Source organism: Homarus americanus, unplaced genomic scaffold, assembly GCF_018991925.1.
Source record: "Homarus americanus isolate GMGI-L3 unplaced genomic scaffold, GMGI_Hamer_2.0 scaffold28, whole genome shotgun sequence".
In the NCBI taxonomy this organism is placed as follows: Eukaryota; Metazoa; Arthropoda; class Malacostraca; order Decapoda; family Nephropidae; genus Homarus; species Homarus americanus.
Genome location: NW_024742238.1, coordinates 1,939,626 through 1,965,217, shown reverse-complemented (window position 1 = coordinate 1,965,217; position 25,592 = coordinate 1,939,626). Strand labels below are relative to the sequence as shown.

The window sequence follows — 25,592 nt, the reverse complement described above, 5'->3', positions numbered from 1 at the left end:
GGCGAGGTGGGGTGTGGAGGGCAGGAGAGTGGGGGTGTGGAGGGTGAGAGTGGGGGGTGTGGAGGGCAGGGGTTAGGTGTGGAGGGGCAGAAGGTGGGTTGTAGGGGCGAGGGTTGGATGTGGAGGGCAGGTGGGGTGTGGAGGGCGAGGGTTGGGTGTGGAGAACAGGTGCGGTGTGGAGTGCAGTGGTTGGGTGTGGAGGTGGGGGTTGGAGGCGAGGCTAGGTGTGGAGAACGAGGTTGCAGTGTGGAGGGCAGGGTGGGGTGTGGAAGGGCCGGGGTTAGGTGTGAAGGAGAGGGTGTGGTGTGGAGGGCGAGGAGTGGGGTGTGGAGGCGGGGTGGGGTGTGGAGGCGATGGTGGGGTGTGGAGGGAACGGGGGTGGGGTGTGGAGGGCGAGGGGTGGGGTGTGGAGGGCGGGGTGGGGTGTGGAGGGCAGGGGTGGGGTGTGGAGGGCAGGGTGGGGTGTGGAGAACAGGGTGCGGTGTGGAGGGCAGGGGTGTGGTGTAGAGGGCGATGGTTGGGTGTGGAGGTGAGGTTGGTTGTGGAGGGCAGGGTAGGAGGTGTGGAGGCGATGATTAGGTGTGGAGGTGAGGTTGGTTGTGGAGGGCAGGGGAGGTGGGGTGTGGAGGGCAGGGGTGGGGTGTGGGGCAGGGTGGGGTGCTGGAGGCAGGGTGGGGTGTGGAGAGCAGGGGTGGGGTGTGGGGGTGAGTTGGAGTGTGGAGACGATGTGGTTGGGTGTGGAGGGTGAGGGTTGGTTGTGGAGGGCAGGGGTGGGGTGTGGAGGGCCGAGGTGGGGTGTGGGGGTGAGGGGTGGGGTGTGGAGGGTGAGGGGTTTGGGTGTGGAGGGTGGGTTGGTTGTGGAGGGCAGGGTGTTAAATTAACTGGAAGGCGAGGTGGGGTGTGGAGGTGAGGGTTGGGTGTGGAGGCGATGGTTAGGTGTGGAGGTGAGGTTGGTTGTGGAGGGCGAGGGGTGGGGTGTGGAAGGCAGGGTGGGGAGTGTGGAGGCAGGGGGTGGGGTGTGTGGAGGGGGTGTGAGGGTTGGGTGTGGAACGTGGTTGGGTGTGGAGGGTGAGGGTTGGTTGTGGAGGGCGATGGTGGGGTGTGGAGGGCGGGGTGGGGTGTGGGAGACCATTTTAGGGGTGTCTTGGTGAGGGTTGGGTGTGGAGGGCGATGGTTATGTATGGAGGGCGAGGTGGGGTGTGGAGGGCGGGGGTGGGGTGTGGAGGCGGATTGGGTGTGGAGGCAGGGTGGGGTGTGGAGAGCAGGGGGTGGGGTGTGGAGAGCAGGGTGGGATGTGGAGGGTGAGGTTGGTTGTGGAGGCGAGGGCAGGGTGTTGGAGGGGGCGAGGGAGTAGGGTGTGGAGGGCAGGGGTGGGTGTGGAGGGGGCGAGGGTGGGGTGTGGAGGCAGTGGGGTGTGGAGGTGAGGTTGGGTGTGGAGGGCGATGGTTAGGTGTGGAGGGCGATGGTGGGGTGGAGGGCGATGGTTGGGTGTGGAGGGTGAGGGTGGGGTGTGGAGGGGCAGGGAGTAGGGTGTAGAGGGGCGGGTGGGTTGTGGGAGGGCCGGGGTGGGGTGTGGAGGGCGATGGTTGGAGTGTGGAGGGCGAGGGTAGGGTGTGGAGGGTGAGGGTGGGGTGTGTGGAGAGCAGGGTGGGGTGTGGAGGGCGGGTGGGGTGTGGAGGGCAGGGGTTAGGTGTGGAAAAGCAGGGGTGCGGTGTGGAGTGCAGTGGTTGGGTGTGTGGAGGGTGAGGGTTGGGTGTGGAGGCGAGGGGCTAAGTGTGGAGGGCGAGGAGGCTAGCTGTGGAGGTGAGGTGCGGTGTGGAGGTGAGGTGGGGTGTGGAGGCGATGCTTGGGTGGCGGAGGAGGGCGAGGGTGTTAGGTGTGGAAGGCGAGGATTGGGTGTGGAGGGCGAGGTGGGGTGTGTGGAGGGCGGGGAGGTGGGGTGTGGAGGGCAGGGTGCAGTGTGGAGGGCAGGGTGGGGTGTGGAGGGCACAGGGGTGGGGTGTGGAGGGCAGGGTGCGGTGTGGAGTGCGATGGTTGGGTGTGGAGGGTGAGGGTTGGGTGTGGAGGCTGGTGGGGTGTGGAGGGCGGGTGGGGTGTGGAGGGCAGGTGGGGTGTGGAGGCAGGTGGGGTGTGGAGGGCAGGTGGGGTGTGGAGGCAGGTGGGGTGTGGAGGGCAGGGGTGGGGTGTGGAGGCGGGGTTGGGTGTGGAGGGCAGTGGGTTGGGGGCGGGGTTGGATGGGGAGGGCGAGTGGGGTGTGGAGGGGGCGAGGGTTGGGAGTGTGGAGACAGGGTGCGGTGTGGAGTGCGATGGTTGGGTGTGGAGGGGTGGGGTTGGGTGTGGAGGGCGAGGCTGGGTGTGGAGAACGGGGTGCGGTGTGTGGAGGGCAGGGTGGGGTGTGAAGGGCGGGGTTGGGTGTGAAAGAGGGTGTGGTGTGGAGGCGGTAGGGTGTGGAGGGCGGGGTGGGGTGTGGGCGATGGTGGGGTGTGGAGAACAGATTGGGGTGTGGAGGGCAGGGGTGGGGTGTGGAGGCAGGGTGGGGTGTGGAGGGCAGGGTGGGGTGTGGAGGGTGGGGTGTGGAGAACAGGGGTGCGGTGTGGAGGGCGAGAGTTAATGATATGAGGCGATGGTTGGGTGTGGAGGGTGAGGTTGGTTGTGGAGGCAGGTGGGTGTGGAGGCTGATGATTAGGTGTGGAGGGTGAGGTTGGTTGTGGAGGCAGGGGTGGGGTGTGGAGGCAGGGGGTGGGGTGTGGAGGGCAGGTGGGGTGTGGAAGGCAGGGTGGGGTGTGGAGAGCAGGGGTGGGGTGTGGAGGGTGGGGTTGGGTGTGGAGGGCGATGGTTGGGTGTGGAGGGTGAGGGTTGGTTTGTGGGGGCGAGGGGTGGGGTGTGGAGGGCGAGGGGTGGGGTGTGGAGGGTGAGGGGTGGGGTGTGGAGGGTGAGGGTTGGGTGTGGAGGGTGGGGTTGGTTGTGGAGGGCGGGGTGGGGGTGTGGAGAGCGAGGGTGGGGTGTGGAGGGTGAGGTTGGGTGTGGAGGGCGATGGTTAGGTGTGGAGGGTGAGGGTTGGTTGTGGAGGGCGGGTGGGGTGTGGAAGGCGAGGGTGGGGTGTGGAGAGAGCAGGGGTGGGGTGTGGAGGGTGAGGTTGGGTGTGGAGGGGCGATGGTTGAGTGGAGGTGAGGGTTGGTTGTGGAGGGCGATGGTGGGGTGTGGAGGGCGAGGGTGGGGTGTGGAGACCGAGGGTGGGGGTGTGGAGGGTGAGGGTTGGGTGTGGAGGGCGATGTGGTTATGTATGGAGGGCGGGGTGGGGGTGTGTGGAGGGCGAGGTGGGGTGTGGAGGGCGGGATTGGGTGTGGAGGCAGGGAGGTGGGGTGTGGAGGCAGGGTGGGGTGTGGAGGCAGGGTGGGATGTGGAGGTGAGGTTGGTTGTGGGGGCAGGGCAGGGGTGTTGGAGGCGGGGTAGGGTGTGGAGGGCAGGGTAGGGGTGTGGAGGCAGGGGTGGGGTGTGAGCAGGGTGGGGTGTGGAGGGTGGGGTTGGGTGTGGAGGGGCGATGGTTGGGTGTGGAGGGCGATGGTGGGGTGTGGAGGCGTGGTTGGGTGTGGAGAACAGGGGTGGGGTGTGGAGGGCAGGGTAGGGGTGTAGAGGGCGGTGGGTTGTGGAGGCGGGGTGGGGTGTGGAGGGCGATGGTTGGGTGTGGAGGGGGGCGGGTAGGGTGTGGAGGGGGTGGGGTGGGGGGTGTGGAGGCAGGGGTGGGGTGTGGAGGGGGCGGGGTGGGGTGTGGGGCAGGGTAGGGGTGTAGAGGGCGAGGGTGGGTTGTGGAGGGCAGGGGTGGGGTGTGGAGGCGATGGTTGGGTGTGGAGGGTGAGGGTTGGTTGTGGAGGCTGAGGAGGTGTGGAGGGCCGAGGGGTGGGGTGTGGAGGGGCAGGGGTGGGGTGTGGAGGGCGGGGTGGGGTGTGGAGGGCGAGGATTGGGTGTGGAGGGCGAGGGTGGGGTGTGGAAGGCGAGGTGGGTTGTGGAGGCGAGGTGGGTGTGGAGGGCGAGGGTGTTAGAGGTGTGGAGGGCAGGTCGGGTGTGGAGGCAGGGGTGGGAGTGTGGAGGTGGGGTGTGGAGGGCAGGGAAGGGTGTGGAGGGGCGGGTGGGGTGTGGAGAGTGAGGGTGGGGTGTGGAGGGCAGGGGTGGGGTGTGGGGGGGCAGGGTAGGGTGTGGAGGGTGGGTTAGGGTGTGGAGAGCGAGGTGGGCTGTGGAGGGCAGAGTGTGGGTGTGGAGGCGAGGGTAGGTTGGCGGAGGGCAGGTAGGTTGTGAAGGCTGAGGGTGGGGTTGGGTGGAGGGGGCAAGGTGGGGTGTGGAGGGCAGGGGGCGTGGGAGGGAGGGTGGGGTGTGGAGGTGGGGTCGGGTGGCTGGAGGGCAAGGGTGGGGTGTGGAGGCAAGGGTGTGGTGTGGAGGGCGAGGGTGGGGTGTGGAGGTGGGGTGGGGTGTGGAGGACGAGGTGGGCCGAGGAGGGTGGGGTAGGGTGTGGAGGACGAGAGTGGGGCGAGGAGGGCGAGGGTGGGGTGTGGAGGGTGAGGGTGGGGTGTGGAAGGCGAGGGTGTGGTGTGGAGAGCGAGGGTTGAGTGTGGAGGCTGGGGGTGTCAAGGGGGATGATGGGGTGGGGTGTTGATGGCAAGGGTGGGGTGTGGGCCAGTCTATAGGGGGAGGCCATTGAGACAGTGTTGTACTGTTCATCGCCTCACACCCCAAAGTCACATTTTCAGTAGTATCCTCTAGGCCATGGGTTAGTTAAGACCTCGTCCCCATCCTCTCCCTCTTGAAGGGAACAGAACACCACACAATCAGTGACACGAGACTAAGTGTGCTAACCTAGGTTGTTATCCCTGTGGAAAAATCACGTGTGGAAGCCTGGTTGAGACGAGCAATCCAGGCTGGCCCATTGAACCCAAGTGGTTAATCAAGTCATGCTTACCAGTTCTCCGTGCCGAGACAACGGTCTACAGTGATGCGAGACTGTGTGTGGTAACCCATGGGTACCTTTTTGTTGTTATTCCCTGTGGATAGAAGTTCTTGTGCGGAAGCCTGGTTGCAACAAGAGCAATCCAGGCTGGCAGTAAATATATCACTTGATGAATTAAGGCTCTGTTAAGTCATACCCATAGTAGATTAATCACGTGTCCCCACGTTGAAAATTCCCTCTTTAGAAGATTAATTTTATTGCAGCATGAATGTGAGTGACTCATATATCCATGCAAATTGTAAATCATTTTATGAAAGCTTGCCAAATAAATGTAAGTGCAATTATCTGCCTGTATCTGTGATCCTATCTTATTATTACTAAAGGTAATGACTGATTAGTTATGACAAAATATAAACAATAACTTAGATGGATGTTGGAAATTAATGGAACTCATTTAATCATAATTTGTCAAGTACCTGTATAAAACATGGAATGTCGGGTGGTGGAGTGAACTTCTACGTAGATACACCATAATCTCCTGTAAATAACCAGTGTGAAGGTATCGAACTCTATGGTAAGAAACACAATACTGTATATTATTATCTTTATATAACATCCACACCTAAACTACCAAATCCATGACAATTATCAATATGTAACTCAATTTCAGAATGACCAATAATTTTAATGCAAAAATGTAAAAATATTCAAGAGAGCAACAAACTCGCTATTTCCTCCACTGTAAACAAAGTTAAACAGAGAAGCTTTGGCGAGCGAGTCAATCAGCTGTTGGGCACACAAAAACTGTACCCTGTACTGTATATATTATAAATATGTTAACTAAATTTTAGAATGATCAATAATTTTAATATAAAAAATGCAAAAATATTCAAGAGCACAACTTTCTTGATATTTACTCCACTGGAAACGAATGTAAGCATAGAACCAATTACTGTATTGGTGGACCAGCCGATCAGTTTTGTTTGTTAATGGAACTGAAAATTCTTATGGGAGCTAATTCGTTAACCAAAATTTTGTTAATTGGACCGTTCATTAATCGAGGAACCACTGTACAGTATTGAGATTTGGAACAAAATCGGTAGGTTATGATTATTTCTGAAACGGTAACCTAAGCCCTTATAGGAAAAAACAAATTTTTCTCAGAATTGAAATTTAATGTTTAACTACTTAAGTTAATCCATAATAACACATAAACATATCCCTCTGTTTTCTGAAGTTAACGAATATGTTGGCATCTCAGTTAATCTTCTCGTTATATAATACTCTCGTGTACTGTTTATGGTTGCTGATTGCACGAGTCACACAAGTAAATAAAATGCTCATTGGGTCTTTGAAGTGCTGACAATAAATCTATAAAAAAAATAAGTTTTGATCAATTAGTGATAAATAATTGTGGTTTCTGGACTTTTAACTTTAAAATCTAAACTGTACATTTTTGTCCATATTTTGTATGTCTATAGAGTATGTGCTGATTTCTAGTCACCCTGTATGAAGAAGGAAAAATAAAAGAAACCAAATTACAAATTGGTAAACTTTGTCCCAGTATGATTTATTCACTAGGTTTTCTGGTAAAAATTAATAAGTTTTCTAAAATTAAATTCTTGTAAAAATTACAATTCTTGTGAAAGAACCACAGTAATATTTTTGATGTGGATAGATGTACTGTACTGGGAGCTTGACCATCATGCCACAACCTTCTTTAACAACCATGGGATGATCTTATAATTGCACTTATCTCCCTGTTGTAACCACTGACTTTAAAAAAAGAGATAAATAAAGTAATGGCTGCCCTCTAACGTCTGCAGAAAGTATAATTAGTCTCCAGCACACTAACCTTGAACCTGGGGGAGTTTGGTGGGCATCCAAGTTTGTGAGAACGCCAATAAAATAACTATTCACATTATGAAAGACTTTTACTTAAGTGGAACAGATAACTGCATTTTGTAGGGAATCTTTCAAATAGCGATACAAGCATGAAAATTGACATGAATATTCTCTATAGGTCACTCTTCAAATATATCCGATTGGCCATTTGAAAATCCATAGCAACAGCCTATTTTTCAAGATGGCTACTGAATTCACCTGCCAAATTTTTATATATTTTTATATCAACGGATACACTTGGTCAACTTGAATGATGCTGGTGTTGATGTATACCTTTTCAACCATTCTGAATCAAATTTTCCGAGTATTAACCCTCTCAGATATCACCCTTTATGGTGCTCTGGCAATTTGGTGTGGCATGGGCTGGTTATTGTCGCATGGACACTTGTACATGGGGTGTAGGAGTATCTTTGTTTCAGTAGTCAGTTATATCCTCTGAATGAACTACTGGCATTGGTCCTCCAAGAAGTTGCAAGTGCACGGCAAAGGTCACACCCCGGTACACCGCATTGGCTTGTCGGCTAAACTAGGTGAAAGTAGCGTATAGAGCAGTGGTTCCCACACATGGTCCCGACTTAACAGGATAGCTGCAAGACCCAGGTGACTCCAACAACCGCATGAGCACTATGGAAGCCCAGCAACCATATGAGCTCCATGCGACCCCATGACTTCTATGTGACCCCGTGTAATGCATCTTGCAACCCCATTTGGGGTTGCGACCCCGCATTTGGGAAATGCTACTCTAGAAGGGAACATTTGCTTCTAAATCTCCCCTTTATGAGGATGATGGGGAGAGATGGGTGATGATCATCAGCCCCTTAATGTCAAAGGTAGGTGCACTGTGATGGATAAACCCCTAGAATTGGCTGGATGACAGGTGCCTGGCAGAGGGCATAAAGCTATAGACATTTCCAGAACAGTATAAACAGACTAACTGACTCAACATAAAAACAATATGTCAGTGTTGACACTTATCAATTACCCATGAAATATATCTCTTATCATCCTCTACTCTTGAAACCCCCTTTATTTCTCCCTCTACTCCTGAACCCTCTTCCTCTGTCTCCCCCCCGACCTCTACCCCGGCTTCTCCCTGCGTGATCTCTAAAGTTATGTTGATCCTGATGTCTGCTACCTCTATAGTCATCATTTGGACTCTCTCCTCTTCCTCTATGATTAATTCCTTTTTCTCTTCCACCTCTGTCTTTAAAGATTCCTCTTCCTCTGTTGTCTTTCCTTCTTTTAGTCTCAAGCTCAAGTTGGTCAATGGAATAGTCTTTTCTTTTCATCGAGTCTTTGTTTTGGTCTTCTTCATCTGAAACTATTTCTGCCTCCTCATCCTCAGAGTTTTCAACAGTAACTTTCTCAAAAACAAAATTGGCACCTAAGTCATCAATAGAGGCAGGCGGTACCTCCCCAGCTTTCACTCTATCTTCATGTTCCTCATATTCTTCATCACTTCCTTCTTCAATTCCTTCATCCTCTTCTTTATCAACTTTCTCTTTACTACTTGCTTCATCATTTTCTTCATCGGTCTCACTCTCAGAGTCGACTTCCATAATAGAATTTTTAACAGAAGCTTTAAGATCAGGATCATCCTCATCTTCGTCTTCCATTTCAGAGTCGTGTTTATCAGCAGTAGACTGTATAGTTTGCAAGAGCTCCACATTATCCATCACAGGTGGTAGGGTAAATCCTCTGTTAAAAGAAAAGGTATTATAAGTACAATAATAAAATATTTTTAAGCGGCGAAATTTGTTTTCCCTCTTAATAAATTTTTCTCACATTACTTGGGGGTGACCAAAATCTTATGATCCTGATTCAGCCTCTTTAAAAGGGACACAATATAGCCCCTTAATGAAGCTATGCTTACACATTTACAAATAGCCAAAAGAGTGCCAGTTAATATGCTACAATATCAAGCACAAACTCCAGCAAGATTGCACTCAGACCTGAAACAACATAGAAATACAGGCAACCCCTGTGATATGGAATCTGAGTTACGGAAATTCGCCCTTATGGAATTTTGAAATTATAACCCAAAAATTTGTGATACAAACATAAGACTTGCCCTTAAGGAATTTGAGTACATTTTTTAAATTTTCAAACATAACAGAAATTCACCAAGTTTATAAAATTAAATTCATGTGGATTCTTGGTGGTAGCTACAAGACTCTTAGAGTGCAGCTCATTTCCCCAGCAGTCACCACAACAATGGCACTGCTCAGTTTGAACTCTTTCCCCAGCTTGTGCTCAGCTATGCGTCTGTGTTTGGGACTGTACTCACTCTTACGGAATTATGGTTAATTTATTAAGATTTTTCAAAGAAAAAATTTTGATATAGAAAAAAATCACCTAAATTATAAATTTTATTTCGTGTGGATTCTGGTGGTAGCCATACGATGGCTCACCTCTCCAGCTACCAGCAGCCATCACAACAATGGCTCCACTCAGTTTGAATTCTTTCCCCAGTTAGTGTTCAGTTATGCATCTGTGTTACTGTATACCCTTATTCAAGATGAGTGGCAAAAGACCATCAAGTTCAATTTAAGGCAGTGGGGCTAAAAGATTCCATAAAGGAATTACATTGATATAAACGTAATGTTTTAAGGAGGTAACTCCCACTATCTCCAATCACACCATGTCACCTAACTAGCTCCTGGAGCACTCTACATTATTTCTGGTGAGTAAAATTCAAGTGTGTGCACTTATTTATTTTTATCTCTTTCGGGGAATGGCCCACCGGGCACAGGATATCGACCCAGAACGGGGCCTAGAGGGTGTAAAAATAAAAAGTAAAAAGAAATAAAAAAGAAAAAAGAAAAAGACCATAATAATCTACACCATGAAGATGCCAGAAAACCAGCTTTTTAAAGTGAGACAGATTGTAAGAGTACAGAAACACAGAAGAAGGCAGAGCATTCCACAATTTGGCTGAGTGAGGAAAGGAGGATGTACTATAACGAGTTATTCTAGTGTGACCGACAGCCACGGGGAAACTGTGGGCACAGCGGGCAAGACGTGTGTTACGAGCCGACGGCCTTGATGGCAGTACTACACAGGATGCCAAATCCACCGAACATTGCCCGTTAAAGTACCTGTAAAAGAGAGAGTGAAGCAACATTGCGGCAAAAAGAAAGGGAAGAAATATTTAATAATCAACTAAAGGAGGAGAGTTAATGAGACGAAATGCCTTTGATTCTACCCTATTTAACAGTTGGACAGAAGAAGAGCCACCCCAGATATGAGAGCAGTACTCCAAGTTAGGACGAATGAATCCCTTATATACTTGAAGCAACTGCTCAGGAGTGAAATAGCTATGGCATCTGTACAGCATTCCCAACTTTTGGGAGGCAGCTTTAGCAATGCCGTGAATGTGTGGCTTTCATGACATATTAGAGGAAATGGTGAGGCCTAGCATATCTATTTTAGAATTTGGTAGAATGATTGCATCCTAAAATGAGATTGGTGGGAGATCATCTAGAGTGTAATTGGTAAATACTGAGATATTTACAATTGAATTTAACCAAGTTTCTACCTCCCCATTCGGAGATGCTACACAGATCAGCATTGATAGATGAAATGATATTAGCTCTAGAAACAGATCTAGTTTGAGAGTTAGGGGGAAGGGAAAAATGTGAAGAAGAGTGAAAAGTAGAATCATCAGCATAAGAATGGATAGAAGTAGTCATAGCGTGAAGTAAATCATTGATAAAATGAAGGAAGAGAGTAGGTGAAAGAACAGAACCGTGTGGGACACCACTATTGGTAGAGAAAGAGCGAGAGGTCGAACCCTCTACAACAACTGCCATGGATTGGTTCTCAAGGAAGCTAGTAATTAAAGAATAAAGTGGGGGAGAGAGACCACAAGAGGGAATATTAGAAATGAAAGACTTGTGCCATATCCTGTCAAATGCTTTGGAGATATCGAGGGCCAGGACGAAAGTTTCCCCATAATCCCTAAGAGAGGATGACCAAAGATGGGTGCAGTAGGAGAGCAGATCACCAGTTTGGCTTTTGCCAAGCATCGCAACTTATATAATGGGAGTCATTGGGAAAAATGGTTTTGCGATACGAAAAGATTTTCAGGAACAGAACCCTTCCAGTTTATGTACCTACCTGCAACTTGTAAAACCAAGGACAAGAGATTGTGTCTCTCTTTACTCTCTAAAATAAGCTGGAGACAGCAAATGAATACAGTACAGGATAATTTAGACAAAATATAATGAAGATGGAAAACCAAAAGCATCACTAGACCAGAAAGGGGCCAAAAGCATAATATACCTTCAAAAATTGCCTCAACTGAGAAGAAAACAAATCTGATTTAACTTTTCTAGTCCTTGGAGTACATCTACTGCAGTATACCAGTAACCAGTCTGAGGCATTGATGAATAAAAATCATAGAGAACTGGTAATATCAAACAAGTACAGGACTACTACAGACAAGCCCCAGGTGAAGAAACAAAGAGAAAAACTGGATCCCCATCCATTAAGATGATACCAATTAATTCCAGACAAGTTAACTGCCCTCCTAGACCAAGTGTGAGAAGAAATACTTCCATAAAACTTTTTCTAAGGGATAGGAAATATTAGGAACTTTGCTTATCTAACCAAACAAGATACAGTATGGAGGACACCAACAGAGGATTCTGATGGCAAGGGAAGAATGTTTTTAAATTTCACTCTAGGAGACTAATAAAGTTTCATAACCCACTTATCTTTCTGTAAAAGATGATCATATTCTCTATAAAAAACACACAAAGATTTCAAGTAGCACGTGCACTGTAAATTGTATTTAGAAATGATTTTGTGTAAGAATGACACAATTAAGAGTAAAATTGAGAGAAGGAACAATATGTAGGAGGAAGACTGGAAAGCTAAGAAATACAGTACAATCAATGGATGGAATGTAAGGTTAGAGGCAAAGGAGAAACTCTAAGATATTATAATACAGTACTTAAGACAGTGAATCATTGACTTGGAACGAAGCAAAATGGTCTTTAACTGTCAAGAGTTACTAACATGTAGTTCATATACTGTTCTGTTGTCACATAAACGAAATCGTTCCATTCCCTGGTTCGGTAAGGAGAGTGAGGGCAGGGCAGTGTCTGTCCTGGGGGACACACACATGCCCTACAGCCCTGACCTCCTGGCATGGGTTATAGAATAAATTGTGATCATCAGAAAGTTTAAAATGATTATAGAAACTTAGTTATTTGAAAAATGCTTCGCCCCTCCACCGCCAGTGGCGGCAAGGAAGGGTGGATCAAGTGGATAGAGTGGAGGGACATATTATAATGCTTCTAATAGTGGCATTGTATGTCGTCATTGATCTTTGGCCAATGAAATACTAAATAATCGAAGAATGGAATGCAAAACAAGCAATACTCAGCCAATGAGAAATAGAGTATATGATGTAATGCATGAACATGTAGAGTGTGGCCACAATATTCAGCGCACTGGCTCATCGTCCTCGTGCAGCAGACCCATCGACACCTAGAGGGTCAATTATTGTTATTTAGTGTCAAACATTTTTCTTGTAATGGTCACACCCACCCACCCCCCAAAAAAAATTCTCAATGGATCTACGCGATTCATGCAGGTCGCCTAAAACGATGGAAAGAAAACCGAAAAGCCGGAAAAAAAAAAAAACGGAGAAATCACATTCCTTCAACCTACAGTTACCCGTGCTTACTCCCACATCATGTCCAATTCCACCTGTAAATATAGTGGACAGCCAAAATGCCTTCACACAGCCCTAGTATACCACTGCACTTATTTTTCCTTCACCAATTTTCTACTAATCAATCCATCACATTAATTCCTAAATCAATGGGGCAGAACAACTACATTAAGACTTAAAAGAAAAAAGGAGGTTAGTGCATAAGAAAAAGAACTAAGACAGCATTATTTATGCAATTTCTTAAAATCAGTGAGGTGGCAGCCCCAAAGAGAGAAGGGGTAGCTTAGTCGCAACACCTTGATCTAAACTGATTGTCAAAATTTTTATTGAATTGTAACTCACTTTGGATCCATTCCAAGAGAGATGGACGATGACATGTAGGTGAGAATTGTGGAGGACTGATATAGGGCTGACAGACGGCGAAGATGACGCTCAGTGTAAGGAAGAAGTCCCTCGAGTGTCTGCTGCCACCCGCCCAGCTCCTCCATCTCCTCAGGTAAAAGTGTCTTCAGCAACACATTAATGATGCTCTGTCACAACAAGAAAATTATATATGCTATGTGTCCATCTTTGAGGGAAACACCCTATCACACATTATTACCTTATACTGTAATTAGTCATATATGCTGAATGATAAATATTCAAATACAGTTTTACCCCGCTTAACGCGCTTTCACTTAACGCGTTTTCGCATATACGCGGTGCCTTGCCAAAGCTGAACTTTCACTTAACGCGGCATTTTTCATCATATACGCGGTGAGTGTCCGGCTCGAGAGCTATTTTTAGATTCGCACCACCCCCCACCCTGCCTGACTGCCTGTTTTAGCTCATAAAATTCATACAAATTACCCAGCCAGAATATAATTTACATTGCTGGAATTCTTATAATTTGGTGATCATTTTGAATATAAACAACATATATTTTGCATTAAACATACAATTTTTAGATAAAAATATTTCTCTAGGTAACTATGTTATCTTTTGTCCAAAATATATGACATTTATATTCAAAATATTCCTGGTCTTACAAGGAATCCAGCAATGTCAATTATATTATCCTAACTTTAGTTTGAGGTATTATTTATTAAAATTTAGTGGTTATCCCACACATCTCCTTGGGACGGTTGGTGGGGGGTGGGGGGGAGGGAGGGGACCGACCGACCGACCATCTGTTACCCCGTGAAGAATTATTTTTTTTTTTATTAACTGAAGATATTTGTTTTAGCTCATAAAATTCATACAAATTACCCGGTCAGAATATAATTTACATTGCTGGAATTCTTATAATTTGGTGATCATTTTGAATATAAACAACATATATTTTGCATTAAACATACAATTTTTAGATAAAAATTGTTCTCTAGGTAACTATGTTATCTTTTGTCCAAAATATATGACATTTATATTCAAAATATTCCTGGTCTTACAAGGAATCCAGCAATGTCAATTATATTATCCTAACTTTAATCTGAGGTATTATTTAATACTAAATGTTATAAACTCTGGAAGGGAGGATTGGTGGGGGGTGGGGGGAGGGTTGGGACTGACCACGCGGTTGGAAGAGGGGGAAGGCAAGGTGGGGTACTTTGATTGACAGATAGTGTCGAAGAATATTTTTTTTTTTTTATTAACTGAAGATATTTGTTTTAGCTCATAAAATTCATACAAATTATCCGGCCAGAATATAATTTACATTGCTGGAATTCTTACAATTTGCTGATCATTTTGAATATAAACATCATAGATTTTGCATTAGACATACAAATTTTTGATGTAAAGTTTATTCTGAGTAAATATGTTATCTTTTGTGAAAAATATATGACATTTATATTCAAAATATTCCTGGTCTTACAAGGAATCCAGCAATGTCAATTATATTATCCTAACTTTAGTTTGAGGAATTATTTATTACTATACCTGGTTTTCCCCCAAAAATTTCTCAGAGGGAAGAGCCAGTGAGTGTAGTGTGAGAAGAGGGGGAGGGAGTTGAGTCCATTATTTGAATGGACATTAACTTGGCGACTGTATTTCTCTATTTCTCTTAAGTATTAATTGTGTGCATGTACCATCATGAAATTAAGATGTTATTTTTACTACAACATAGTTATTTGTCGTCAAAAAGTGGAGTTTGGGGGTCGGGCTGGGTTCTATTGGAATTAATCCCATATGTTCTGTTATTCACTTAACGCGGTTTTCACTTAACGCGGTTTTCACTTAACGCGGGACCCTCTGGGTTCAATTGACCGCGTTAAGTGGGGTACAACTGTACCTGTAAAATTTTTAGTAGTCACTGATACCAAAAAATAGCAAACTTAAAACTTTCTGGTGACAATATGTACATGAGAACATTTTCCTTCTTACAAGAGTTGACAAGAATTTATGAGTAAAATTTTTTAAATACAACATTATGATTATATTGTACTATACTAAAATTGAATTAATTAAGTTATGCTGTACAGAAAACCCTGGTAAAGCTACACCTGTGAACTAAGTGTGTCATAAGTTTCCTAACAAGAATCTTTATTTTACAATCAGTTGCCTAACTCCCTGAAGCAGCTGGGCTTGGTGGAAAGTTTGAAAAGACAACTATCAGTAAAGGCTTTCCTTTTATTGAAGGCACTCCATGCACGCATGCACACACACACATATATAAATATATATACTCTTGTTGACTGCACAGTAAATGAAGGTTAGAGTTCTTTTTTTGTTTGTTAAATAACTGTTGCTGCTGTGCTCAATATAATGGCTGCCTTGCTGGTCTCTTGACATATTCTTGTGTGTTGAGCAACTATTTATTCCTATTTGTTCTATTTCTTTTAAGGTAATGAAGTAAGGCATGGCCATTTGACAAGATAAATGGCAAATTTTATGAATACATTTACAGAAAATATAAATAAATATGTTAAACATCCGTACCTGAGCCTCACGAGAGTTTTTTGTCTTGGTGTTCCATGATGAAGCAAATCCCAAAAGTGATGCTATCTGATCCTGACGGAGTCTACTGAGAACATTTGGCAGCTGGTCCGGGGATTCATCTAGTAATGCTTTCATAACTTTCAGAGCCCGAAAAGGTTGATTCAGACGCACTGCAATCCCAAAGGCTTTAGCCCACTTCTTATCTTTAATAAGGTTGGACAGAGTTTGTTCTTCAGCAGCAAGTCTGTGATAAAGAATTAGCAAATGTCATACCTGTATACATATGTATAATAAATCAAAGTTTCTAATTGAAGCAAAGTTTATAAACATCTTAAAAAATTATTAATAATTATTAATACTGTACAATGATGTTGGCTGCCAAATAATCTCACAATATGAATGACTTTTTTAAAGTAGCATATGAAAACATGATTAAACTTCTAAGATAGAACTGAATAATTTTAAAATATCCATCTTCCTAATTGCAAGAAATAATGTACCACACAAAAATTAGTTTTGAAGTGCTATCAATCTTTGGTTATAAAAAAAAATTATTTAAAGGCCTCAATGCAAACTTAAGCTACCCCCCCATTTAGCATTAGGGTATTGAATCATCAGGTGAAATAAATGGTGGTTCTAATCTTTATGAGATCCAATATGTGATACTGTACATATTAAGACATGATGGGAAATGAAATCTCATGTAAGAGGTGATTAAAAGGAGCATATTGATGACGTAAAGAAGAAGGGTGTTGTTATCTAAACCATCTTAATTACAACTTGAAGACTCTCCTGCGTATGCCAAATTATTTTCATTAAAATAATTATATTAATGATAACACTGCTTATGGTGCACATACCTGGCAGCCTCCTCTAGAGCCTGATCTATCTCTTCCTGTGTGACATCTTTCCACAGCACCAGTGTGGCGTCCTCTCCACCAGTCACGACCTTCCTCTCATCCTCAGACACTACCATTGCCCAGGCCTTGCCCTCGTGCTCATCAAATGTCTGTACACATTGGCGAGTCTTGACTGTCCATAACTTAAGAAGGCCATCTGACCCAGTGGAAAGGATCTGCTGTCCTTGTGACAACCACGACAGTTGCAGAACACTCACACTGTGACCCTCTAAAGTCTGTTGGAAAAATTACCTCATTATAATATGACTTTACAAGTTTAACAAAATGTAAAAAAAAACACAAAAAAAAATCATCATTACTGATTTCAAATTTTCTTTACAGATATTATTTGATGGTCACTCCGTAATTTGTTTAGGTTTTTTAATTACAAGTACATTTTGCTTCTACTGCATTTCTATACAAAAGTCTATAGCACTCCATATTCTTAAATAACACAAGACCATTAAATCTTTCCTTTAATTACAATGCATCCCTTCCATTAGTGTACTTTATGTAACATGGATTATTTAAGCTCTTCTATTCTATTACTTTTCCACCATACTTTTTCCTTGTTTATATTACTATGTGATTAACCTCCCTTAGCTAAACACAATCACATTTCTGTCACTATAAATACAGATTAAGAAATTATTACATCAGCAAGCACAACAGCAGGAAAAAGCTTACAAAAAGTGAGGGAAGTCTTTGATATATCTTAAATCATCCAAAATATTAAGAAGGTAAGTCCTGCACTGTAATATAAGTTCATTTACTTGTATCCTTAATGCACAAATATTAAAGTAAATTTTAGGTTTATTCTTTCCCTGAATTCCATATCTCTACTCTATATCACAAACTCTGTTATGCATCCTCAGTTTTGACTAAATTTCTTAACAATGAATACATAGGAATATAATAGAAAAGCATTACATACAATAAAAACATCTTGAGTATTCATTACACTGCAACAGTGAGGATCACAAACTTTACTTTGGCAGGAAAACTCTGAATTCAACCTTTATTTACAATTTAGAATCCGACCAGAAATCTAACTAAACAGAAGTTGTTATTAAGAGTGTAGAAGTACTGTACAGCATAAACTCAGACTTACAGCAGCATTACAAAAGTCTGATATAGTCCAGATTTTGATGGTGGCATCGGCAGAAGCTGTGGCCAAGACCTCATCCACAGGAGAGAACTGGACGCACCAAATTCCTCGACGATGACCACGCAGTATCCCCAGCAGTGACAAATTATCGCTGTCCCAAACCTGTGGATGAGTGACATAATAATAAAATTACTGTATAATATCTTGCAATAAGACACTGGCAATAAATATCCTACCTGATATTAAAAAAAAAAAAAAAAAATGCAAGTTCACATACTTCAGAGCCAAAATTTCTTATGACATTTCATGACCTTTTATTTTCTTTTCTATGATCTCTCTTCACAATGTTCTGGTATAGAAACTGGGAAATAATAACACCATCTGACTTAAGGCCCTATACAGTCAGCACCCACTTAATCCCTTCACTAACGGACACTACTTTTAGTGTTTTGTTACTAACCCCAGATGATTTTATTAAGCAGAGAGTGAGAGAGTTTCAGTGTGCCTAAGAGGTTGATAAACTATGCTCACTACTTTTAATATGTTATATGGTTAACGCTAGATGGTGTTGTTCAGTACATAGTCCCTCATACCTGATGTACAGTTGCTGTCACAAGTAATCATCCACTCCAACACTTAACCTCTGTGCCTGGTCAGGTCCTTTCTGCACGGTAAGTCATGTGGGGTGGAGAAGATGAATGGTCGACTTAGGGGAGGGCCATTTGTTGAGGGGGGAGGGGTATGGGAGGGTGGTATGTGATGCAAATTGGTCATTAGAGAGAAAGGGGATTGCAGAAAGAAAGGAAATTCATGAAAAAACGAAGGGAAGGATGGATGTAAGTCTTTTGTCACTATATTATCTTAGGTTTACATGCTTGAATGAGTATTTTATGATTATTATAATATACCATCCATTTCTTTATTTACAATTTTTTCAGGTTGTTATTTGAAACAACAGAAATAATATAAGTATAATAATGTTGATCAAGGAGAAATATTGAATACGAGGGTGGACATCACATTTATTTTTAATATTTACCAACACAGGTCACATAGAATCTCAATCACCCACCCAATGTCCTTCTTATCTGTCAATCATGGTTTCCCTGGCCTAAAATTATATAATTTATATAAATTAAGAGTTCAAATATGTTTTATTTACATTACACACCCAAAATTTGTCATTTTAATACTGTATATCAAATGCCAGCAAACCGTCAGAAATTCTCAGACTCTTCCCAGCGGGTCATCCAACATTTCAAAGTCTGCCAAGGCCCGGATACTCAAAACTCCTCCTAAGTTACACAATAGACGAGCTTGTAACCAACTTACAATATTCAAACTCACTCATTCCTCCCCAGAATCCCAAGTGAAGGCATAGATAACTGAGGGAAAGTTAAGTCTATATGATACCTCCTCGGATACCAGCCTTCCTGGTTGGTTGGTTGTTTGGGCTTTAGGCCTATCAACTGCCAGGGTCATTAAGACCATCAAAGTCAAGCCACATCCACAAACCTTAACACCCTCTTCAAGTATTAAGTATAATTCTAAGACCACATACTCTCTCATTACATATGTGGCACTTGACCTACATCCTCCTAACTTACCCAGATCCACCACCCCTAGCTCTCCCCCCATCCTCTTGTGACCCATCATGTAGAAAGACCTTGAGTTCGTGGGTATGGTAATAGGAGGGTCAATGATTACTTTTGACCACAACCGTACATGATGCAATTCCTGAAAACCTGTATGTTAAGAAGACATTAATTTCTCACCTTGGCAATTTTGTCCTGTGAAGCTGTAGCTATAAGTTTGTAATTGACAGAAACACATACACAATTGATATCTTTATCATGGGCTTTCTCTGTGTGCGTGGAAGAGAGGGCAGACACACTGCTAACAGAATTCCTTGAGTCTTCTATATCCTTTCCCAGAGTCCATTTCTTTATGCACATGTCTTTACTACCAGTCACCATAAAACCTGGAAGAGATGGATGTATTAAAGAGATGCACTTCACTTCTATATAAATTAAGAATCATTGTTTTACAGAAATAATTATCTTTAATATGCCTGGGCCTGATTTTTTATAACAAATGAATCTGGACAAAGGAAATACATACTCTAAGTACTTGTACTGCAAGTTTGGGATTTCAAAATTTGCAGAAACCAGTGTGCAATACAAGTGTCCCTCATTTTTCATAAGTTCACAAAAACAGATCTGCACATACACAATTTACTTTTTAACAATCAAACTTTGTTAAATACTGAGATAAGGTTTGACTGTAGTCAACAATAAAAATTTCTGCACTTTTAGAGTGTCATACAATATGACACACTGGACCAAGAATTCTGAACAACAATCATAAGTCATGGCATATGTTGGCAGCACTGCCATACTGTATAGAGTTGCAAGTTACTCTTTAGTTTGTGTTTACTATATGGTGTTTAAGTGAGTCTGTGCACACAATGTGTTTCAAGATAACAATACTGTAGAGCAGTAGGCATCATATAAATCGAATAATCGAATGTATATCCTAAAAAATGATTGATGCGCGTGTTCTCTGTGATGTCTTCATATCGACTAACGGCCACGACTGGAATATACGACTTTGACTCCTGCTGTTTTCTCTGGTGCTCTACTCTATGCATATTGAATCCATTCCATTTCAAACATATTCGTTACGTTCAAGGCAGCTCACTTCGGTGGCAATGTCTTTATTCTATGAATATTATTATCAGTTAACCTCCAGTTCTTATCATGTGTGGCATAATAAAGAGGTTTCATAAGCTCGTTTCATGACGTATTTGCTTCTTTACAGCAACTCAGTTCTCTATGTGTTATGTTGTATGGCCTTTTCCTTACTAATTTCTTTCATTTTCTTCCTGGATAAGGTCTTGTATCATTTCACTCTTAAAACTTACTTTATATGAAATATAGGTTATATTACAGTCGGGGCAAAATATATGACATTTATATTCAAAATATTCCTGGTCTTACAAGGAATCCAGCAATGTCAATTATATTATCCTAACTTTAGTTTGAGGTATTATTTATTAAAATTTAGTGGTTATCCCACACATCTCCTTGGGACGGTTGGTGGGGGTGGCGACCATCTGTTCCTGAAGATATTTGTTTTAGCTCATAAAATTCATACAAATTACCCGTCAGAATATAATTTACATTGCTGGAAATTTGTTCATTTTGCGACGTCCTTATATGACACAAAATATTCCTGGTCTTAAAAATTGTCAATTATATTTTCCTAATATTGTACTGGACTTACCAGAACTTTACTCTTGAATTACTCTGGGTAACAAACTTAGCCTTCCAAAAGTGACATACAATACAGTATAGTGTAATGTCACACAAACTGCATTTACATTATTAAATAAATATTTTAAGAAAGTCTAAGATGTTAATTACTCTATGTGATACTCCACATACTGTTAGTAATATACCAAAGTACAGTAAAAAAAAGAAAAAAAAAAAAAAGTTTTAAGATAAAGTCCAGAATGCGACGTCTAGCTTTATACCTACGTATGTATATGCCTTGCATTAACTCGCCAGGCCAACATACAGGCAATTAAGACATCTAATAATTACTTAAATACGTAATATTAGGAAGACATGTAGCTATCTGGCATTTAATCGCAATTCTCAAAACTCCCTCCTGCACCCTCCATCACACGCATTGCTATAGATATATTTTTTTATAAAATATATTACCTTATTTAATATTAAAATATATACTGTACTGTAGTCTTTAATGGGGGATACGGTACAGTGTTCTAATCAGATTTGATGAGAGCTAACAGGTACAAGAGATGACACCATGTGTAAACATGCAGGGGGGGGGGGTTGCTATTGCAACACTCACCAATTTTTTTTTATTCATTATAGTACTGATACATTATAAAAATAATGTCCAATAACTAGAATGATTAAAATCACTAAAATTAAACAAGCAAAAGATCACTAAATCAACGCTATACTACTGCCCGCGGGTTGCCCATGGCTATAACTATGGTCACAATTCAACCAACTACGTAAGCGATATCTGCGCACATGACTCGTGCACAATGAGACCCCACTGTACTGAGGATTTACCTGTACGTCACTGCATCTCATAATATCTGAAATTCCTATATGGAAACTCATTTACTAGAGTGCCAGATATTCTTAATGTGTGGGTGATACGATGTAGTGGAAAATTCTATAACATTGTATGGTTTCTGTATGGGTTTTGTATGTATTCCTGTTAATTTCTCTGTATTAATTATACGTGATATACAGAATACATTGTATTGGTTACACGATGCATCACACAATCAATAGTACAAACTTCACCAAAGGAGCATGAACTCAGTCAGTGATCGCTGAGAAGACCATCAGACCCCGGGCAGTGCCAAAATTTTTTTATTGACTGCACACACCTGAACACTGCACTTTATCCCTGGGTGTAAAGCACAAGTAAAACTCTCTCACGTATTGGAAGGATGCAACCAAAATGCACGTAGAGTTTGTTGTGTGCTGAAGACTGTTTTACTGTAATCATCCCTGAGCATTAAGGTGTCTTAGCCACCATATCTTACCTGTTCAGTGGTGAACCAATCAAACACCCTGGATAACTGCACAAGATTTTGAAGTCTGGTTAGTGAGTTATTTCTGCATGGAAGTGGAATATTATTGCTGTGTTTCTTGACCTCAGTTACAAGTCCTAACTCTTCTGTGAAAATACTCCAGATCAGCAAATACACCTAAAGAACCGACACCCTTATATCTGAATCATGTTCACGCTGCCAACACCACATCCTTAATGAAACCAATGGATCTAAGAGTACAATAATATCAATATTAAAATTTAATTACACGAGGGAGACATTATCCAAACTGCTTGAAGCTACTTATAGGCCAAACAAGCTGTCTATTTAGGAGTTCTGCAACAGTACATCCTCCATGCCAGTGCATATATCAAGAGTACATGGTACAATCTCTGGACCAGCACTATGAATGGAGTTTGGAGGGCCTTGTGGTTGGAGTGCAAACACAACTTCAAAGGCTTGGTGATGCCATCATTGGGCATGGCACAAATAATCATCCTTGGCCAAAGTGTAAGGTTTGAGGATTTAGAAGAAGCTAACGTGGTAGAACTGCTCAAGTTCTATGTGAAGGGATTAGCTCTAAGGGATTTGGTAGAATTGATGCAGCCAAGAGAATGGGAGTTGGCAGAACAAAAAGTTATTGTACAACAGAACAAGCTGACAACAAAGAGGTTGCTTTGTTACCTCACTCTCATTGATCAAAATATTCAGAAAGTGAAGTTAACAAATTGGGAAGATAAGAACATTATTTCTGATAACTGGGAACTTTAGAGAGAAAAACAACTCATGGCAAAACAGTCAAGCTTACCACTGTTTTTCAAATGATTGATTGTGGTAATAACATCCCAGGTGCTGCAACAGCTTAGGTCATCTGCCGCCGAATTAAACTAAAAGCTTAGAAGGCTAAAAACAAATAATGCAAGGCAAAAACACAAATAATAAATAGCACAGAACTTTCACAAAAACCTTTTAAACCTGCGCCAGTGTCCTGAGTGTGCTCTACACCAGAGGGAACCACCACATATATGCTCATCTTTTGAGGATTTCCACAATATCCTTGGCAATGTCTTCACATAGGTTTTGCAGGTCCATTCCTTGGACAGTCACATCTCATCGTAATAGATGCTTACAATAAGTGTCCAGAGGTAGAACCCATGCAGTCTACAATGGCACAGGCAACCATCCAGACACTCATGAAGAGACTTGCCAGTCACGGTTTAACTGAGAAGGCTGTTTCTGATAATGGTACCCAGTTCACAGAGGGTGAATTAGCAAAATTTCTGGATGAAAATGACATAAAATATAAATTTTTGGCACTATCATCCTGCAACAAATGGAGAGGCAGAACGTTTTGTGCAGACATTCAAGGAACCTATGAAATGCATGCAGGCAACACCAAGAAATGTGTCTGTGCATCAGTTGCTTTCTGCTCACCTACCGCACGCCTGCTCATGCTGCCACTGGACAACCTCCATCACTCTTTGTTGGGGAGAGGAGGATCCGGAAAGTGCTGGACCTCATGAGTCCTTCGCTTCAGTCCAACAAAACCCAGAAAGCTTGGCAGAACAAGTCACCTGCAAGTGTTCCACACTATTCACCTGATATGTCAGTCATGGTGTGAATGTACACCTCTGAAGTGGCAGCCCAGAAAGGTGACAAATCCAATAGGAGAACGAGCTCAATGGACAACCATAAAACATCATGTGGACCAACTTTGACCTTTTCCATATCAAAACTGGAACCGCTGCTGGTGAGGACAGCACCTCCCACAGTGACTACAGGCATATACGCCTGAACCCTCGCTACACCAAGATGACTAAAACACGGAGATCTTTGATTCTCCAATTATTTTGGCTCCACCCATGCCACCTTCACCTCAAAATGTGGGAGCTGATGAAGACCAGTTACCTGCCATGTGGGAGGCAGGGGTTGAGATATCATCATGTCAGGCACAAAATTTTATTTTCAATCCTACAAACCATTTTTCCTTCTATGATACGGGGATGACACACATATACTCATCTTCTGATTCTTATCTTTCAACAGCAAACTGGTTACTACATCCCTTTGGTAGGATGCTACTAAATGACGAGTTGTTCCACCATCAGAAAGTGCAACAGATGGTGTAAGTAATCACATCTATTGTGAAGTGCACAAGGGATAGTATAAAGACTGAACACAATTCTTCACTTCAGCCATTTTGAGAACTTATGTGGTTTTACTCTAATCAATATGAATGACTATCTCTGCATCACAGAAACAACCCCATTACTGATCATTTGGCAAAGACAGACAGAAAATAATCTGAGTTCCAATCGAGCCATCCACAATATCTAAGACTTCCCATACTATATAACAACCTATTCTAATGTATTATTGGGACTTCTGAAAGGCATAATGTGTTTACATGTGTCAACATAGTTAGTAATATGCTACATGCATCAAAATTTGAATCATTATATACTGTAGAAATGGAAATATATTTCAAGGTTTTTACCTCTGGCAAGTGTAACACAGCCTATACTGAGTGTGTGACCAATGGCTGAAGCTATACACACAACTGTCCCATCCTCTTTTAATCGCCATACACGAGCACTGTTGTCATGGGAGCTGAAATGAAATTAAATGATAAAATATTCAAATAAAAGTACCTTTCAGAGTTTATATTATAATTCAGAATGAACATTTAGACTTCCAGCTACAAAGATTAAGTTCACATTGTCATACACAGTGGAGAAGAGAACTTACCTCGAGGCAAATATCTCTGGCTGGGTTGGATGGCTAGCCAGTGACAGCACAAGAGCAGTGTGACCCGATATTAGATTACAGCTGAAGTTTTGACGGTTGTAAATGCGTAACTGTATACTGTTTGTGGCTACCACTAGATGACTCTCTCCTGCACCCACAAACACAGCAGCCAGAATTTGATCATTATAACCAGCAAGCTGAAATAAGGATTAGATTAACAATACAGGTACTGTATAATTATTGTAAACATTCTCTAAACACTTTGGTTACCTTACATGTATATCATCATAACCAATAAAATTGAAGTCCATGAAACTTGTGTATATATCTACAATCTAAATGATAATAGTATAAAAGTCTGTACTGTACCTGTTTCCAAATTTCCATAGAAGAAGTCTTTGCAAATACTATGGAATGATCATAAGTGGTCATAAGAATGGAATCAAGTGCCGGAGAATGAATCACTTGGTTAACCAATGTAACGCCATCTTTATCAGGAGGAGTCAATACTGGCGTGTCAGCCTTCCACACTTCCCGCCCAGTGTCCACTTGCCAAACTGCGGGGATTCCTGCAACAGTAAAGTAAAAACTAATTTATGTTTGCTAATAACCTGTGTATGGAGGAAGGTTCCTATAAATGTAGACACCCAGGATACATCAAAATACAGTATTGGGTCCCTAAGATAAGACCATTATGTCCATCCTCACCCAATTACAGATAACTGTGCATGCCAAAAAAATAAAACAAATTCTACACAATAAATGAATCCTCATCGTCCAGCATCCTTATT

General features: G+C 43.0%; 1 protein-coding gene across 1 annotated transcript in view; it reads right to left on the bottom strand.

Moving 5' to 3' along the window:
- Positions 1-6,477: 6,477 nt before the first annotated feature.
- LOC121876583 (transducin beta-like protein 3) overlaps positions 6,478-25,592 on the bottom strand; it is a 39,372-nt gene continuing 20,257 nt past the window's right edge. Inside the window, exons 7-15 of the mRNA XM_042381788.1 lie at positions 25,171-25,370; positions 24,802-24,998; positions 24,551-24,663; positions 19,226-19,431; positions 17,454-17,612; positions 16,304-16,578; positions 15,444-15,687; positions 12,870-13,057; positions 6,478-8,542 (exon numbers count right to left, since the gene is read on the bottom strand). Of these exons, the coding sequence (XP_042237722.1) occupies positions 7,846-8,542; positions 12,870-13,057; positions 15,444-15,687; positions 16,304-16,578; positions 17,454-17,612; positions 19,226-19,431; positions 24,551-24,663; positions 24,802-24,998; positions 25,171-25,370 (2,279 nt within the window). The 3' untranslated portion in view covers positions 6,478-7,845. The remainder of the gene's footprint in view (positions 8,543-12,869; positions 13,058-15,443; positions 15,688-16,303; positions 16,579-17,453; positions 17,613-19,225; positions 19,432-24,550; positions 24,664-24,801; positions 24,999-25,170; positions 25,371-25,592) is intronic.